The 19,001-nt window shown below is 17.5% G+C and overlaps 3 protein-coding genes across 3 annotated transcripts; all 3 read right to left on the minus strand.

Annotated features, from left to right (window-relative positions):
* Window positions 1-70: 70 nt before the first annotated feature.
* On the minus strand, window positions 71-2,201 carry PGSY75_0922700 (putative pre-mRNA splicing factor; the record flags this gene model as incomplete). Its single annotated transcript, XM_018785634.1, has 10 exons — window positions 71-146; window positions 235-290; window positions 398-497; window positions 596-676; window positions 817-1,113; window positions 1,199-1,285; window positions 1,474-1,561; window positions 1,710-1,782; window positions 1,931-2,055; window positions 2,153-2,201. 10 exons carry the CDS (start codon window positions 2,199-2,201, stop codon window positions 71-73), a joined length of 1,032 nt encoding a protein of 343 aa, XP_018641975.1.
* Window positions 2,202-3,323: 1,122 nt separating this feature from the next.
* PGSY75_0922800 (hypothetical protein) lies at window positions 3,324-16,042 on the minus strand (the record flags this gene model as incomplete). Its single annotated transcript, XM_018785635.1, has 3 exons — window positions 3,324-15,617; window positions 15,755-15,838; window positions 15,941-16,042. 3 exons carry the CDS (start codon window positions 16,040-16,042, stop codon window positions 3,324-3,326), a joined length of 12,480 nt encoding a protein of 4,159 aa, XP_018641976.1.
* A 1,646-nt stretch (window positions 16,043-17,688) lies between these two features.
* PGSY75_0922900 (3-oxoacyl-[acyl-carrier-protein] reductase) lies at window positions 17,689-18,984 on the minus strand (the record flags this gene model as incomplete). The annotated part of the gene is made up of 4 exons (XM_018785636.1): window positions 17,689-17,778; window positions 17,917-17,967; window positions 18,168-18,650; window positions 18,793-18,984. Coding segments are annotated over 4 exons (816 nt in total), but the record flags the coding sequence as incomplete, so codon positions are not given.
* Window positions 18,985-19,001: the final 17 nt, after the last annotated feature.

Here is a 19,001-nt window from a genome sequence, read left to right on the forward strand (position 1 = left end):
ATGTTCAAATATAGATAAATATATATATATATATATATATATAATATTTATAATTTTAAAAAATCAGAATTCATATATGAATTGTAGATAAATTAACGGCTTCAGATGGGTTTGGGCAATACTTTCTTTGACAAAATGATAATAACCTTTAAAAAAAAAAAAAAAAAAAAAAGATTTATTATAATAAAATAACGTATATACTTATAGTAATATAATTATATGTATTCATTTTACCTTTTAATCATTTGAATATATTTTCTAGTTGTTTCATCATTTAATATATGAGCAACCTATAAAATATATATATATATATGTGTAGAATATTTTAAAAAATTTACATATAATATATTACAAAAACTATACATATTATTACAATTATGTTATTTTTTCATTTTACCTCTGATGCATAAATTTTTGATCTTCCTGCTCGTTCATGAATACCAACCATCGTAACTCCCATTGGCCATGCAGCATTTCCGATGGCTAATAACATATATCTAAAAAAAAAAAAAAAAAAATATATATATATATACATATTTATAATATATATACAAAAAACTCATAAATATTTTCAATGTGAAATATTTTCCCCTACGCGTCATGAGCAGCTTTAAAATTTTTTTCTTGGCAACAAGAAACAATATTATATATTTTATCAAGGATATCAGATTCCAATCTAAGGATATCAGATTCCAATCTAAAAGAGAAAAAAAAAAAAAAAAAAACATCATATATAATATATATCTATATATTACTTTTTTTAAAATAATTATATGTACATTATATGTTTTCTTATTTTTATATATTAATGATTACGTTTTTTGTTTTAATTTTTTTTCTAGTGGCTTCAAATCCTTATGTGTTTGTAAATAAGTGGCCTGTTTTATTTTCTTCTTACTGTCTACAGTATTTTCAATTTCTTCATTCCATTCTTTCATAGTTCTTTTTATCCATTCAAGTATTATTTTTTCTTTATCTATTTTTTTTCCTTTTTCATTATTTTCCTTTTCACTTATTGAAACGTTTGAATTATTCTTATCTTTTTTATCAGAGACTTTTTCAATTTCATCTTCTATGTTATCTTCAATTAAATCTAACGCATTTTCCTTTAATCTATAAAAAAGAAAAAATCACGAGACATGTACAATTAATATAATAAAAGAATACAATAAAATAAAATAAATAATATTTAAATTACCTTCCTCTTAAAACATCTCCAAAAATGTTTTGCTCATTAATTTTTAATTCATTTTTATTTATTTTTAACTCCTTCAATCTATTATATCTACAAAAAAAAATAATAATAAATAAATAAATAAATAAATAAATAAATAAATAAAATAAAATATTAATTTATACATTTTTGTCTCTTTAAAAGAATATTATTAATTAATTAAAAATATATATAAATATATATATATATATATATATATATATATATATATATATATTTTATATGTATTTTTTTTATACCTCTGTAGGTCTGTTTCTCCAAATAATCTAATAGGTTCTTTTAATTGACGAAGTAATATAATTATTTGTTTATTACTTAATGTTATTTCTATAAATCATAAAAATATATATATAATAACATTATATATTTATAATATAATTACATTATAACATTCTTTATTTTAATATAGATGTTAAATATAAAAAAAACAATATATTTTTTTCATATTATAATACAATCATATATTTATGTTAACCTATATTTGTTTCCTCATTTTCCACATCTGCATTATTTTTTTTATGTTTTTCATCTAATGTATCATTTAATTTCTTTAGAAAAAAAAAAAAAAAAAAAAAAACAAAAAGGGGTATCATATTATTATCATATAAAAAGGATAAGATATAATATGATGAATACACAAAATTTTTTACTACACAATGTTTTTACATATCTTTTATAATTTTTTTTTTTTTTTACCTTTAATCTTTCATATTCTTCAATTTTTTTTTTTTTTAGTTCTTTTTCATAAAAGTTATTAATCTCTTTATTCTTTTGATTTTCCAAATCTGCTTGTTTAAACCATCTTTTGTTTCCTTTAATTTCTATATTATAAAAAAAAATAAATTATGAGAATTTTTTTTATAATATTATATAATATATATATATATATGCATATATTTTTTTTTCATTTTATCTTACCTTTTATTTCTTCTTTTTTCTTTTTTATCAAACTATCCAGCGAGTCCATGACTTTATTGAATTTGTCCTCTTAACTCATAATATCATATAAAATATATAAATAAATATTATATATATATATATAATATAACATATATAATTATAATACTATCCTTTTAAAAACATAAATATATTCAAGAAGTAATAGTACTACAGACAAAAAAAATAAAAAAGGATTTATATACTTTTATTCATTTATTGATTTATTTGGATTATTCTTTTATAATATGTTTCAAAAGTTCAAGTTCATATTATACTTAGAAAACAAAAAAATTATAATTATATAATATATATATATATATATGATATAGATATATATATAATATATATATATATATATATATATATATATATATATATATATATATATATAATAAGAAAAGAACGTTATTTGATTTTTCATAAATATATGAACATATAACTAAATTAATAAATTAATAAATTAATAAATTAAAAAAAAAGAAAAAAAAAAAAAATAAAATAATTAAAAATAACAAGGGATACAAATATAATATATAAATAAAAAAAAAAAAAAAAAAATTAAAATAAGAAAATATGCATATAATATTTTATATACATATAAATAAATATATATTAAGATATAATTAAAGACTAAATTGTTTTTTTTTCTTTATCATTATAAAGGAAATTATTTGTATTTATAATGATTATTCGGTAATGCTTTTTTTAACATTATAAAAAGTTATTATTATATATAAAAAAAATATAACAATAATTATAATTTCACACTATATAGGAATTGTATTTATATATAATTTTTTTGTTAATATAAATATATATATATATATATATATATATATATATATAAAAGATTGTTATATTGAAGCATAAATATTCATTATATTATGAACATAATAAAAAAAAAAAAAAAAAAAAAAAAAAATGGAAATTTAAATATATATTTTGTGTATTATCTATGACAAATATAAATTTATAGAAAGCAAAATATTTTCATAAATAAGAACTACATATACTAATGAGGACTTAAAACAAAAAAATAATAATAATAAATAAAATAAAAAATAAAAACATATATATATATATATATATATATATATATATATATATAATATATTCATGTTGTCTTTTATTTTTTTATTTTTTTTTTTTGTTATGTATGACAAAAGGGCATGGACAACAAATGAACTGCTCTAAATATTTCGTCAATAGATGGGTTAGAAGGAAAGAAGGTTAAAATATTTTTTAATTCTTCTAAAGCTCTGTTATCTAAATTGAAAATAATATTTAAGAGATCCATATTAAAATAATATATTTTATTTTTTATCAAATTTGTAGATAAGTTATGAAAATGTAAATATTTTTTGATATGGAAAAAAATATATGGATGATTGGTTATATAAATAAGAAAATGTAAATATGTAAAATAAAGTGAATTTTTAATATTATTTTTATTATATTGATTATAATTGCATAATAATAAGTTGTTATTATATGGTATATGATTATATTTAATATTATTATATTTAATTTTATGATATTTTATATTATTATATTTCATATTATTATATTTCATATTATAATTTTTTATATTCCTAAAAGAATTATTATCTATAAAATGATAAAAGTCAATATTATAATAAACATTGTCTCTCACATTATTTTTTATTATATCATTATAATTATATATATTATCCATACGATATTGATTCACACGTTTTATATTTTGTATGATATTATGTTCAAATGTTTTTAATCTGTTAGTTAGATTATTTTGTTTTAATTGGCTATTTCTGTTATGAAAATTGTTTGTTATGTATTTTTCATATTTGAAAATATGAGACATATTATTTATATTATTTTCATTGAAATGGTTATGAATATTATCAACATTTTTTTTTTTTTCATTTTTACTTTCATTTTGTTTACATATATTTTTTTCATTATTTATATGTTGCTCATAAAATTTGATATTATAAGGTTGACAATTAAAAGTATCATAATAATCTCTTATAATATTCATAAGGAAAAAATAAGACATATTTCTATTACACTTTTGTTCATATATATCATTTAATATATCTATGGCATTTTTTCCATCTGAGAATTCATATGAATTTAATTTTAATAATCGATTAAATACTTTAAATTTTAATTCTAACAAAAATTGTTTTAACGATTTATTTTTATACACATTTTTGAAAAAAATTATTTTTTTATTCAATGACATAAATATTCGATCAATAAATATATTTAAAATATTAATATATTTTACATATATATTATTATTATTATTATTATTGTTGTTGTTGTGATTTTCATATATATTATTTTTTTCATCACTATTATTATATATATATTTTTTTAAATATGATTTCCATTTTTTTATACTCATTATATTATAATAATTTTTTTTATTTATCTCTTTTGCTATTATTAATAATTGAAAAAATAACATCAAATCGTAACATATTTCTATATGTCTATTTTCATCATAAAAATAATTATTATTTTGATTTTCTAAATTATGTTGTTGTTGTTGATGTTCTTCTTCTTCTTTGGTTTCTTTAAACTTTTCATTTTTATCCTTTAAGCAAGTATAATATATATTAAATATATTATTATATTTTTTATCTACTATAAAATAACTTGCATAATATTTATGATATTTTCTCACACTTTCTAATATATTATCATTTTTATTTATATTTAAATTATATCCCATAATATTATAAAATAATTTATTTTCAAAAATAAATTTAATATTATTCATAAATTTTAAGCTAGCTATATATATTAAATTTTTACTATTAATCATTTGATATAATGTAATATATTTCTCAGATATTACTTTAATAAAATCAAACATATTTGGATAAATATATGCTTTATTATATTTGTCATTTATACATATATTATTATTAATATTTGATAAAAGATTACAACATAATAAAACAAATTCATTTTTTTCTTCTATATAAATATATAGAGAAATATATTTTGATGTAATTATTAATATTTTATTTTCAAATACTTGTAAATCATTAATAAATTCGGTGTTTTCAGCATATTTATAATATTCAACAACTTCATACTTTAAATTACAAAAAAACTCTTTTTCTTTATAATTAAAATGGTTTTCAAAAATATACTTTGACAATTTTGAATAGTAATTTTTTTTTTTTTTTTTTTTTTTTTTTTTTTTCATATAATTAAAATTTTCAGGTTGATGATACACTTTCCAAAAAAATGTAGAGGTTTCAATAATACTATAACTTTCATATGTATGTGCATAATTAGCTATATGATCATCTACATTTTCTTCTTCACATGGACTAACATCACTATTGTCGTCACTATCTTCATCTTCTTCATTTTGTTGATTTCGTTCATTATGATAATCCGAATCAATTTCTTGTTGTTCTTCCTCATTGCAATTTTCTAACCTTCTTAAAGTGGATTTCTTACTTTTCATCAAACTTAATAAATAATCCTTTTCGCTGATATTATTTTTTTGTTTCATTTTTATCTTTACAATTTTTTGATTTTTTAATAGAGTCTTAAATATATTACACATTTTTATATTATTATCTTTTTGTTCTTTTTTGTGAGCATTTATATTCTTTTCACATTTAAATACTTTTAAATATTCATTCATTATACAATTCATCCTTTTATTATATTCTTTTTTATTTTTCTTTTTATGAACTTTAGATAATCTAATTTTTAATATAATAACATTATTTTCTTCTGTATATATAATATACTTATTCATAAACACTTTAACATTTCTCATATTTCTGCTTAAATAATATAAAGGAATTATATTATTCTTATTTTTAAAAAAATGCTTCATCATATTTTTTCTCTTGATGTTTTTAAAAACTACCATATGATGATTATCTTCAACACTACAACATGGGGTCTTACAACAAATATCTTTCATGATTCCATTTCTTTGTTCATAATAATAAGGTGAAAAATGTGATACATATTTATCATTCACATCATTGCCTGGTATATGTTGTAAGCATATATTGTCTTTGTTATTTGTATATATATTTTTATTATATATATTTTTATTATATATATTTTTATATTTAATTTTATTTATATTTTTATATTTAATTTTATTTATATTTTTATATTTTCTTGTATCTACCATTTTGAGGATCATCATATTTTTATGTATATATTTTATATTAACCCAAAAAGATACATTTTTTTTTTTTTGAATATTTAACAGATATACATAATTATAAGAAAACTTGAGTATAAAAAAAATATCATCCGAACAAAAATTTAGTTTATAATTAATTTTTTTTTTTAATTTACAAATCGTTAAATGCTTAACATGATAACTTATATTATTTAAAAATATTAATAGACAACCATACGCTTCGTTATTTTTCCTTTTTCCTTTTTTTTCTTTATTTTTTAAACTGTAAGATGATAAATCTTTTGATATATTAAGTTTAAAACGTTTTCTTCTTCCCTTAGTATATTTAACTTTATAATAATAATAATAATATTTTTTCTTATAAATATGTTTTTTATTAATTTTTATTCTTTTTTTTTTTCTCTCTAAATATATATTACACATGTATGATATATTATTTGTGATATCAGATTCATTCTTATGGTATTTATTATAAAAATCATCTTGCGGTATCTTTTTCTTTAAAATAAAAGTATCATTATTTATATAAATATTATTATTTTTTTTTTGGTTTACAATTTTTATATATTCCGTCACATTACTAAAATTATATTTGCTACCTTTTAAATGCATAATTAAAAATTTTATCGATTCATCTCCTTCTTGTTTATATTTATCTATGACATTATTTGAATTAGTTCCTCTCTTTTTATGATATAAATGGTTATTATTAAGTTGTGATGTAGTATGATATTCAACATGTTTATCATGTTTATCATGTTTATCATATTTAATACTTATGTTTTTTTTTTCTTCATATGTATTATAATTATCCTTATATATTATATCGTCGTTAAAACCATTTATTTTTTTTGTAACACTATCATATATACATCTTAAATCTTCATTACCACAAATATAATGGCACACATTACGTTTGTTTGAAATTTCTTTTTTTTTATTAAGGAGAAGAGAAATATAATGTAAAAAAGAAGAGAAGCTCTTTTCATTATTTTGTTCATTTACTTCAATTTTGTTCATATCTTTTTTTTCCATATGTATATTTTTATTCCTATTATCATTAAAAATTGTTGAATCAAACAGTGCAACATCCGTTTTATATTCATTTATATCCTTTTCATTATAACAATGATGTATATGATTAAACATATTATGATTATTATTGATGTTATTATAATATATATCATGGTCCGGTCTTCTAATCATATTATCATCATAAATACTAACATTCTTCTCATAAAGGATGGAGTTGCTTTCTTTTGATTTTTTCTGCTTCTTTTTATTGACACTACAAGAATTATCTGCTAACACGTTTTTCTTTTTTTTTGTATTTTTTATATTGTCATCTACTAATATGCATAAGTTATTGTGATTAGAAATATGTAATATTTCTTTTGAATTTTCAATAGCATGTTTGTTTGTATTACAATTTTTTTGTCCCCTTTCATTTTTTATTTCATCTATATCTTCAATTTCTTTTATATCTTCAATTTCTTCTATATCTTCCATTTCTTCTATATCTTCCATTTCTTCTATATCTTCTATATCTTTTATTTCTTTGTTATGATTATTTAAACCAGTTTGCATATAATCTTCTAATATCATCATACTGTGACCATTTACTTTAATATTATAATTTAATTGTTTAAAAATTGAACACAACCCTTGTTTCACATTTATTATAAAATTCTTTGAAATGTTAGAAAGATAATTTGTATCATATATATTATATGGAAAAAATACATTATTTCTTATCAAATTATTTTGAAAGAAATATTTCAAGTTATATTTTTTATTTATTATATTAAAAAATATGAGCGGATATATATAATTATTATAGTTTTTATATTGATTACGTATTAGATATAAAATATGTTTATTTTGAGAAAACATATTATTATCCTCTAAAAATAATATATTATATATATATAATAAAGATTGATTATCATCTTCTAAACTATCATCATATAATTTACACAGATTTTTATTAATCTTATTATGCATATGTTCTAATTTCATTTCATTTTCTTCTAATATATTTTCTACACAATTAATTATTTCATCTTTTTCTTTTGAATTACATATATTATATAATTCATGAATCATATAATTTCTATTCAAATTTATTTCTGATATATGTGGAACGATATTATTGTCATATGGTTTTATTATTTTATGATTTATTTTAAGATACATATTTTTATTATTACAATAGAATCCTAATTTTTTTTTCATACAAAGATTCTTTGTATCTTCTATATATTTTGTTTTATTTATATTTTTACTAAGAATTGTATTATCTCTTGAATGTTTCATTTGATTGTTGTAGTATATATCCATGTTGTGAAAAGATTTTTTTCTATCCACAATATTATCTTTATCATATTTATTAAAAAAAGTTTTGTTTTTATACTTTTCTTTATTTTTCTCATAAACAAATGAATTTTCTAAATAATATTTTAATGGTTCATTCAAAGAGTTACATTTAATAAATTTTTGTATATTCATATTTTTAAATGTATTCACATTTTTATAACTAAATATGTCTTTTTTTTCTTTAATAACACCAAAATATAAATTATTATTTATAGATAGTATAATGTCAAAAATTATATTCCCTTCTGTATTATAATTTTTTATTACAATCATGTTTCTAGGGTTAATATTTGGATGCGCCTTAAAAACTTTATTATGCATATCAAAAAAATAATCATCATTATAATCATAATTAATATGATTATCATTATAATCATAATTAATATAATCATCATTATAATCATAATTAATATGATTATCATTATTATTATTATAATTATGTTTCTCATTTATTTCTCCTACATCCGTATTTATTTTTTCTTTTTCATCACATTTTAAATTTAAATAATTAATTTTTTCACACGTTGATGATTGGACCAAGGGGATATTACTATGTGCATTATGATGTATTTTATTATTTTCATTATTTTTATTAATTTCATTACTTTTATTATTTTTATTACTTTTTCTTTTAGTAAATATTAATTGCATAAGGAATATATTTCTATTTTTAATGGGTCCTTCCTTAAAACCTTCATGATTCAGAATATGTAAGTAATCTTCCTCATTTTTTTCTTCCTCTTTTTTTGTTTTTTTTTTTTCTTTTTTTTTTTTCTTTTCTTCTATGTGATTTTCTATGTGATTTTCTATGTGATTTTCTGTGTGATTTTCTGTGTGATTTTCTGTGTGATATACTGTGTGATTTTCTGTGTGATTTTCTATGTGATTTTCTGTGTAATCTTCTATTTTATTTTCTTTTATATTGTCTTCTTTTTCCTCATCTGTTTCTTTCTTTTTGTTTTTCTTTAAATCTTCGATTTGCTCTTGATTTTTTATATTAAAAATATTTTTAAAAAATTCATCAATATTATTTTTCATTTTATTAAATAATATATGTTCATTTTTCTTTGAATAATCACTACCAATAGTAGCATAACTACTACTAATATTATTATTATTATTAATATTATTAATATTAATATTATTATTGTTGTTGCTTTTATTGTTCTGGTAAGAATGTTTATTTTCTTTAATTTTGGTGGATAAAAAAAGATAGAATTTATTTTCACATGCTGCTATAACATAATAATTTTTTTTAACATATAATCTTTTTTGTTTCTCTTTATATTTTTTTGCTTGATGGTCATATAACATATTATTGTTATGATGGCTGTCATATTTGTAGTTTATATGAACTCTTTTATTTTTAAAAATCTTAAGAAAAATCACACATCCGTCTCCTATAAGAAATTCGTCATATATTTTTGTTATATTTCTCTGACTTTTATATAAAATAAATGAATCCAAAAATAAATGATTCAATGCAAAATTATGTGCTCCTTTTTTATTAATATCTTGAAATATATCATATACTTTCACACTACCATTATTACATCCAACTAGAAGAAAATTATTTAATTTACATACAGCAGTAATTATTATATCATTATTAAATGTATCAATTATATATTTATACATGTTATTAATTATAAATGATTCCTTTTGATTTTCTTTATTTTGTTTTTTAAAAATTCTAAAACATGATACACGATGTTTTATTATATCTTGATCATTTTCAATATATTTTTCTATATAATATTTTTGACAAGGATCATAAATACAATTAAAAATATTATTTACACATTTATTATCACACATATTATTTATACTATTCATATTTAAAAAATATATAAATATCTTACATACTCTCTTCATACCAATACATATTAATATATAAGGGTTTATATTAATACCTCCGTTTTCTTTTCTTAAAATTTTATCATAGTTTGTAAACATATATAAAGAATATATAATATTATTACAATGAAAATAATGTAATAATAAACAGCGATTAGATTTTATATCAATATAAAATAAAAATACCATATTTTTACTATTCGATAATACAAGGAACTGTTTTATATAATAATAAAATAATATACTGTTATCAAAGGTTATTTCGAATGTATCATCTAATTTTATTGGAATATAATTATTATTATTATTATCATTATTATTTATAATATCATACACATTTATAATCATACTATATCTATTTAAAATTAAAATTATATAATTATTATTATCTTCATTATATATACTGTGTATAAATAAAATGTTGCTTTTTATTAAATGATATCTTTGAATATCTTCATCATTTAAAATATAAAATATCTTCTTCATCATCATATTATTATTATTATTATTATTTATATAATTGTTATTCCTTATATCATTATTTTTATCTATCATAGACTTCTCATCTATGTATCTACTTCTATCATAATTATCTTCATTTTTATTTACATTATTTTTATGTATACACATCTTTTTATATATTTCGTCCAAATGATTAAATGAGTTCATACACATATCACAACATTTTGATATTTGTTTATTCATAATTAACATATACGTTGTCTTTAAATAAGAAGAAAAACAAAGAATATTAACATTGTCATAAAAATGAAGATAAAAACATGTACTGTTCAAAATATCTATATTCGATATATATATTTTTTTTTCACTTAAATAGATATTATATCCTACACTTAAATTATATATAGAATTAGCTTTATCTAGAATCATTAATTTATATGACATATTACTCTTCATTTTTTTTATATCAAATAATTCATCTTTATAATAATCATTTCTGTTTCCCCCCTTTTCTTTATTTCTCAAAGTAAACAAAGAGGTATTACTTTTTTCAGTATCTACATAATTAGGTCTAGAAATAATATTACAATTATATTTATAATCTTTTATACTTTTTAATTTATTAAAACGATAAAAATGTTTAATATAATGGATAGATTTGAATCTGTTATTATATATATTCGTATTTATAAATGTAGTTGATTTTAACATGTACAACTCATCACATTCTTTTTTGTGTAAGGTTAAAAGATAATAAACTTGAATATCTTCTTTTTTTTGAAAACAATTCTTTTTGTTCTTAAAATTATAAGAAGAAAATTTGGTCTCCCTATTAATAATATCTGTATTTTTAACATGCATTTTATTATTATCATTATTATTGTTACTATTAAACCTATTTATTGTTGAATCCCTTTCTCGCATTATAATTTTTTTTTTTTTTTTTTTATTCTCTTGATTTATACAACATATTATATTACTTGTTGATATTATTTGTTCTATATATCTGTTTGTATCCATACTATAAAAATTTTGAAAACCATCTTTATTTATTACAAGTTTATTCTTAAGATAATCATATATTAACGTAATTATATATATATCATTTATATTTCTATCTATAATTAGATATTGTTTAATAACAGAAAAAAAATGAAATATCCTCTGTCCTTTCTTTTTCTTGTCTTTTTTCTTACAATTTAATGATATAACAGAAATATTGTTTTTATTATCATATGATTTATTATTAAATGAAAAATTATAATCACTGAAATATTGATATTTCTGTTTTTTGATATTATTTTCATTATTTATATAATTATATGTATTAATTATTTTATGGCTATATGATTTTTTCTTGGTAAGTTCACGAAGGTATTTAAGATTATCATAAAAAATATAATTACTACAATTGTTACAAATATTATTATTATTATTATTATTATCATTTATATTATTATTATCACCTACCTTTTTATTTTCACTTGCGTCTTTTATTTCTTTTAGAAAGGGATATTTTCTATTTTGATATAATTCATCAAATAATCCCTTGCTTATATTAAGAGTTACAACACAAGAATCGTTTTTCTTTTTCTTTTTCTTTTTCTTTTTCTTTTTTTTGTTTTTTTTTATATTTAAAAAATTATCATAATAGGAATTAACATCTTTGTTGCTAATATCTTTATCCTCTTTATAATATATATCATTACATATATTTTTTTCTTTACCTTTTATATCATCTGATATAAAATTAAACATTTGATCACAATTTTTTTTATCACTTATGCATATTCTCTCTTTACATTCATCTTTATACTGTTCATAATTTTTTGTCATGTCATAAAGGGACCAGCTATTATAAATTTTATAATTTATATATGATGAATATCTACATATGTCTTGGTACTTTTTAAATTTGTAATAATAAATAAACATATATGTATAAAAACTGTCAACATAAGGAATATTTTTTAAATGTTTAATACATTCAAAATTATTGTAGTAATTATATTCACATATATTATTCTTATTTTTCACTTCACTCTTATCAATATTCATATCATAAGAATTTTTTATAAATTCATTTTTATTCCATATAGAAATTTTTTTGGATATAATATACCAATCAACATCTTTATATATAATTTGTTCATTTTTTTTTTTATCCAATTTTTTATTGTCTATCTTAACGATTTTTTTAAATGCTAAGGTATTTATATAATATGATACATTATTATAACAATTTAAATAATTCAATAATTTTAATTTTATATCATATGTATATGAAAAATTAAAGATATATATAATTTTTTCTGTAAACAAAAGAAATATATTATTTGTAATTTTCTCAAATTTATATATTTCTAGTGCTAAAGATAATTTAGCTATAGGTATTAATAAATTATGTAACCCATATACAACAGGCAGTTTATTTTTTTTGACTTTGTTATATTTTTTTACTATGTTGTATTTTTTCTTATTCATTTTATTTTTCATATTAACTTTATTTTTATATTTTAAAAATAGTACATTTGAACTACCATTATTATTAGAAATAATAATTAAAATATCGTTCTTGTTTTTTATTTTTCTTTTTTTCTTTTTTAAAAATGAATCCTTCAATATTTTTTTACGAAATTTTAAATAATCAAAATTAATGTCTTCTAACAATTTAATCGATATGGATACCATATTTAAGATATACTGTATCATATTATAAAGTTCTAAATAATAATAACTCATATTATATCTAATAACGTGTTGATTATCATTCATATTATTATTATTATTATTATTGTTGTTCATATAATTCTGTTCGTTTATCTCATTATGTTTATAGGAACGATCCTTTTCATTATTTGGATTACTCATATTTTCGAATAAATAACATAAATTTTGATTTATAAAAAAATAAATATCATTTTGCATTATAATATTATCACTAGGTATATCATCTATCCTTCTATTATTTATTACATCTATTCTTGAGGTAACACAATCACATGTCCATTTGAATTGTTTCAAATTATTATAATCATTTTTTTTTGAGTGTTCACTTAAAATGTTACGTTTTTTATTTTTTGTCTCCTCCTTATTTGTATATTCCTCATTTTGTGTAAAAATAAAATTCAATAGTTGATAAACAAAAATATTAAAAAAGTATAAATGAAGTGATAGTTCATATAATATCTCTGAATTTTTAAACTCTCTTTTTATGTATACAAAATTATTAGATAATGTTCTAGCACTAGAATAGAAGAGTGATATAAAAAAGAATAACAACAATTTCATTCTTATAAATATTTGAAATAAAAATAGTAAATTCCTTTCTTGAAAACAATCTAAAAAACCTTTCTTATTATATTGAAATATATTTTTAAAATATGTTATGTATATATAATCATACTTATCACAATAAAATTTTTTAAAATAATAATTACTTATGAATTTAAACATGTCACACATTTTGATAGCATTATCATTATTATTTAATATATTATGGAAGTATTTATCACTATACAAATTTTCTGTTTTATATTTTTTTAAATATTTTTTTAACATATCAATATGTATATATTTCTTTTTATCATATTGCTTTAATAAACATAATTCCTCTTTTCTAAATATCTTCATTTTATTCAATCTATTTCTTAATATCTTCATTTCCTCTTTTTCCTTTTCACAAGCAAATAAAACATCTTTTATGAAATGATCACAATCTATATTATTTTTAATATAATTTACAAGGAAACAGATTTTTACGCTCAAACAATTATCATCAAACTCATTATAATAATTCATATTTTTCTCATTTCTTAAATTTATATACACATCATGCATATTATAACATTCTAATATATCATAATGATTTTTTACATGGTCATAATGATGATCCTTATAAATATATATATATTTTTTTTTTTTTTTTTTTTTCTTCTTCTTCTTATCCTTATTTAAATATGTTATAAATGTTATATTTTTACAGAATTCTACAAATGAATTTTGTTCCTGAAAGTTATTATTAGGTTCCTCATAGAATATATTTTTTTTTTCTTTTTTTTTTTTTTCTTTCTTCTTATCAGGAGATATAGAAAATCTGTTTATTCTATTCACTTCGAATTTATATGTATCATTATTCTCTTCATATTGTGAAGAAGAAGCATCTTTATAATTTTTAAAAAAAAAAGGATCTTCAATAATTCTATCTTTTTCATTATAATTTTTTAATACTTCAAATTTGGATATATCATTCTTATCATATACATCACTTAAACAATTATTATAATATATATTTGAATGTATTTGTCTAATAAATAAAATATTTTCAATAGATATAAAAAAGATATCATTAATATTACATATATTAATATATTTATGATAATCCTCTTCTATAACAAAACAAGTACTTTCTGTCTTCTTGCTTTCCAAATATTTCTTATATAACTTTAAATTGTCTACATATAAATTATCAATAAAATAATATTCTATAAAACCATTATCATATTCTAAAATACGAACATTTAATTTTTCATCAACCACAATAAAACGATCAAAGTTTTTACTTTTGACAGCCTATAAAGGAAAAAAAAAATATATATATATATTGTTATATAATGTAGGTTTTATTAAGCTACAATTATTTGTATAACATATACATGTTCACATAACATTAAAATTAAACTAATACCATTTATATATTACAAACTTACTTGCAAAAATATTATTTTTAAAAAGGTGTTCTGTAAATATATGCTTTCTTCATAATTGCTTGTCAGCAACTCTAGATAGCAATCCTATCAAAAAAAAAATAATAATAATAATAAAATAAAATAAAAACATATATATATATATATATATATATATATATATATATATATTTATTTATTTATGTATACCTTTGCTGCTAGTAGTAATTCTTGTTCATTATTCTTAATAAATTTTCCTTTTATTAAAAAATTTATCTTATTTGTACTATGCACGGTTTGAATACTTATCATTTTAAATAAATAAAATTGAAGTTCTAATTATTGAAATATAGAAATATAGATATATATTTGTTATATATATATATATATATATATATATATATATATATATATATATCTATTTATTTTATTTTTTTTTTATTCATTTGTTTATATATTTATTTATTTGTATATTTGTTTATATATTTGTTTATTTAATTATTTATTTATTTATCCATTTAATTTGTTATAAAAAAAATACTAAAAAATAAATAAATAAATAAATAAATAAATAAAATGAAGCCATATTTTAAAATATTATAAAATTAAAATATGCAAACTATTATAACAGTGATACATATAATATACTCTTTTTCTTTTCTCTGTATTTTTATCAAAATACTTTATGTTCAAAACGTTAAATATAAAAAATGTATATAAATTATCACACTAATATAAGCATATGTCATTATTATAATTCTATATTGAGCTTATTCTAATATTTCTTTCAAATAACAAAAAAAAAAAAAAATAAAAAATAAAATATATATATATATATATATATATATAATATAATATAATATATATGTATTTATAACGCGTATTCAAATGTAACCATATATTCTATAAAAAAATAACATAATAATATAACAAATAATTTTATAATAACACATTGTGTTATATTAGTTAAAATGATACAAGTATTCTTAATAAGAAGAAATGTAATAAAAAATTAAGTGTATTATTTATTAAATATATTATATATTTTTTAGCAAATATAAAAACAGTACCATATATTATATATATAAATATATTAATATATATAATAATATATCATTAATCCTTAATTTGAGAGATAAAAATATATATATATATATATATATATATATATATATGTGTTAAAAAAAAAAAAAAAATAAAGCCACTATATATTTATTCAATATATTTGATTATCCTTATATATTGTAGAATATAGCTAAAATGAATTATATATAAAAATTAAATTATAATTCAACATATATATTGTGTACTTATTAAAAATAATTGTCAAGTTTGATAAGTAAAAGAAAATTAACATATATATATATTATATGAAGGAACAAGAAATTATTACAAGATTTATTAAATTAAATTTTATTCTTTTCATTTTTTTTTAAGATATATGTTTATTATAATTTATGTCAAAGAATATTTTAATTAATTATATATGTATATATAAAACATCACAAAATGAATGTAGTATTTTTTTGTATATAGCAATTTTTGATACATTTTTAAAATAATATATATGGGTAGGAAATTTAAATAAATTCTTTTTTTTTTAATGTAATTTACAATATGTACCTTTTTAAAATTAAAAAAAACCAACTTAAATAAAATAATATAAATATAAAAATATAAAAATGTTTGAATGTATATAAGTATATGTATATATATATATATATATATATATATATATATATATGTATGTTTTTTTTTTTTTTTTGGTCATAAAATTGTAAGAACGTTATTTTTCATTTTTAAGAAATATGTAAATTAAAACATGTCTTTTAATAAAAAAAGTATATATGAGATATACATATATTGTAATATATGTATAAATATATTTTATATGTATAAATATATTTTATATGTATTAATATATTTTATATGTATTAATTATATATACATATATATTATTAAGGTGATAGTCCACCGTCTATTACAAAAACTCGACCATTAATATAGCCCGACTTATCTGAGGACAAAAAACAAGCTAAATTAGCTACCTGGAAAATAAAATATATATATATATATATTTATTTATTTATTTATATAATATATAATTTTAATGTGTAATCCTAATAAAACATGTTAATAATTAATTTAAAAAAAAAAAAAAAAAACTTTCATTTTTTTTTATATACTTCTTCTGGTGTTCCCATTCGTCCAGCAGGAATGTTTGAAATTATGTTCTTCTAAAAAATTAATACATGTATATATTTGTGGGTAAAATATGTATTTAAGAATAAAGACAACTATAACGAGTGTAGATCAAAATGATATATGAATATATCTCTCATCACCCACGTGTGATATATTAATAAATATATATATATATATATATATATATGTATATATTTACATTTACTCATTAATTTTGTGAATATTTTGTTACCTTCATTTGTTCGCTAATTTTATCAGTCATATCACTAGATATAAATCCAGGGGCGATGGCATTAACAGTTATATTTCTGGAAGCTAATTCTTTTGCTAAACTCTTTGTAAAACCAATAACACCAGCTTTAGAAGAAGAATAATTTGCTTGTCCTACATTTCCTATTAAACCTACTATACTTGATATATTTATTATTCTACCATATTTATTATTAATCATTCTTTTTGATATTGGTTGTGTTATATAAAATAAAGAATTTAAATTTGTGTTTAATACATCTTCCCATTCATCATTTTTCATCCTTAAAAAAAGATTATCTCTAGTTATTCCAGCATTATTAACTAATATATCAACATTTTTATATTCTGTCAAAATTTTATTAATCAGTTCACTTATCTCTTCTTTTTTACATACATCACAGGCATAACCTGACGATCTATAACCCAAAGATTTTATTTCATCAACAACACTATCACATGATTTCTACAAATATTAATTATTTATATTAAAATATTAAGTACTTTACATTTTATTTTTATATAAAATGTAGGATTTTTATAACTGTGTGTATATGTCTTTTTTTTTTTTTTTTTTTTTTTTTTATATTTTTTTTTTTTTTCATTACTTGCGTTTTACTTATACATATAACGTGAGATACCGATTTTGCCAACATTTTAGCGACCTCTCTTCCTATTCCTCTTCCTGCACCTGTGACTAGAGCAACTTTATTTTCTCCACAATAATAATAGTTTCCCTTCTTATTGTCAGACAACAAATTTAATGAATTGATATTTTTAATTGCATGATTGGGAGCTAGCTAAAAAAGAAAAAAAA

This window comes from Plasmodium gaboni, chromosome 9, assembly GCF_001602025.1.
Source record: "Plasmodium gaboni strain SY75 chromosome 9, whole genome shotgun sequence".
NCBI classification, from domain to species: Eukaryota; Apicomplexa; class Aconoidasida; order Haemosporida; family Plasmodiidae; genus Plasmodium; species Plasmodium gaboni.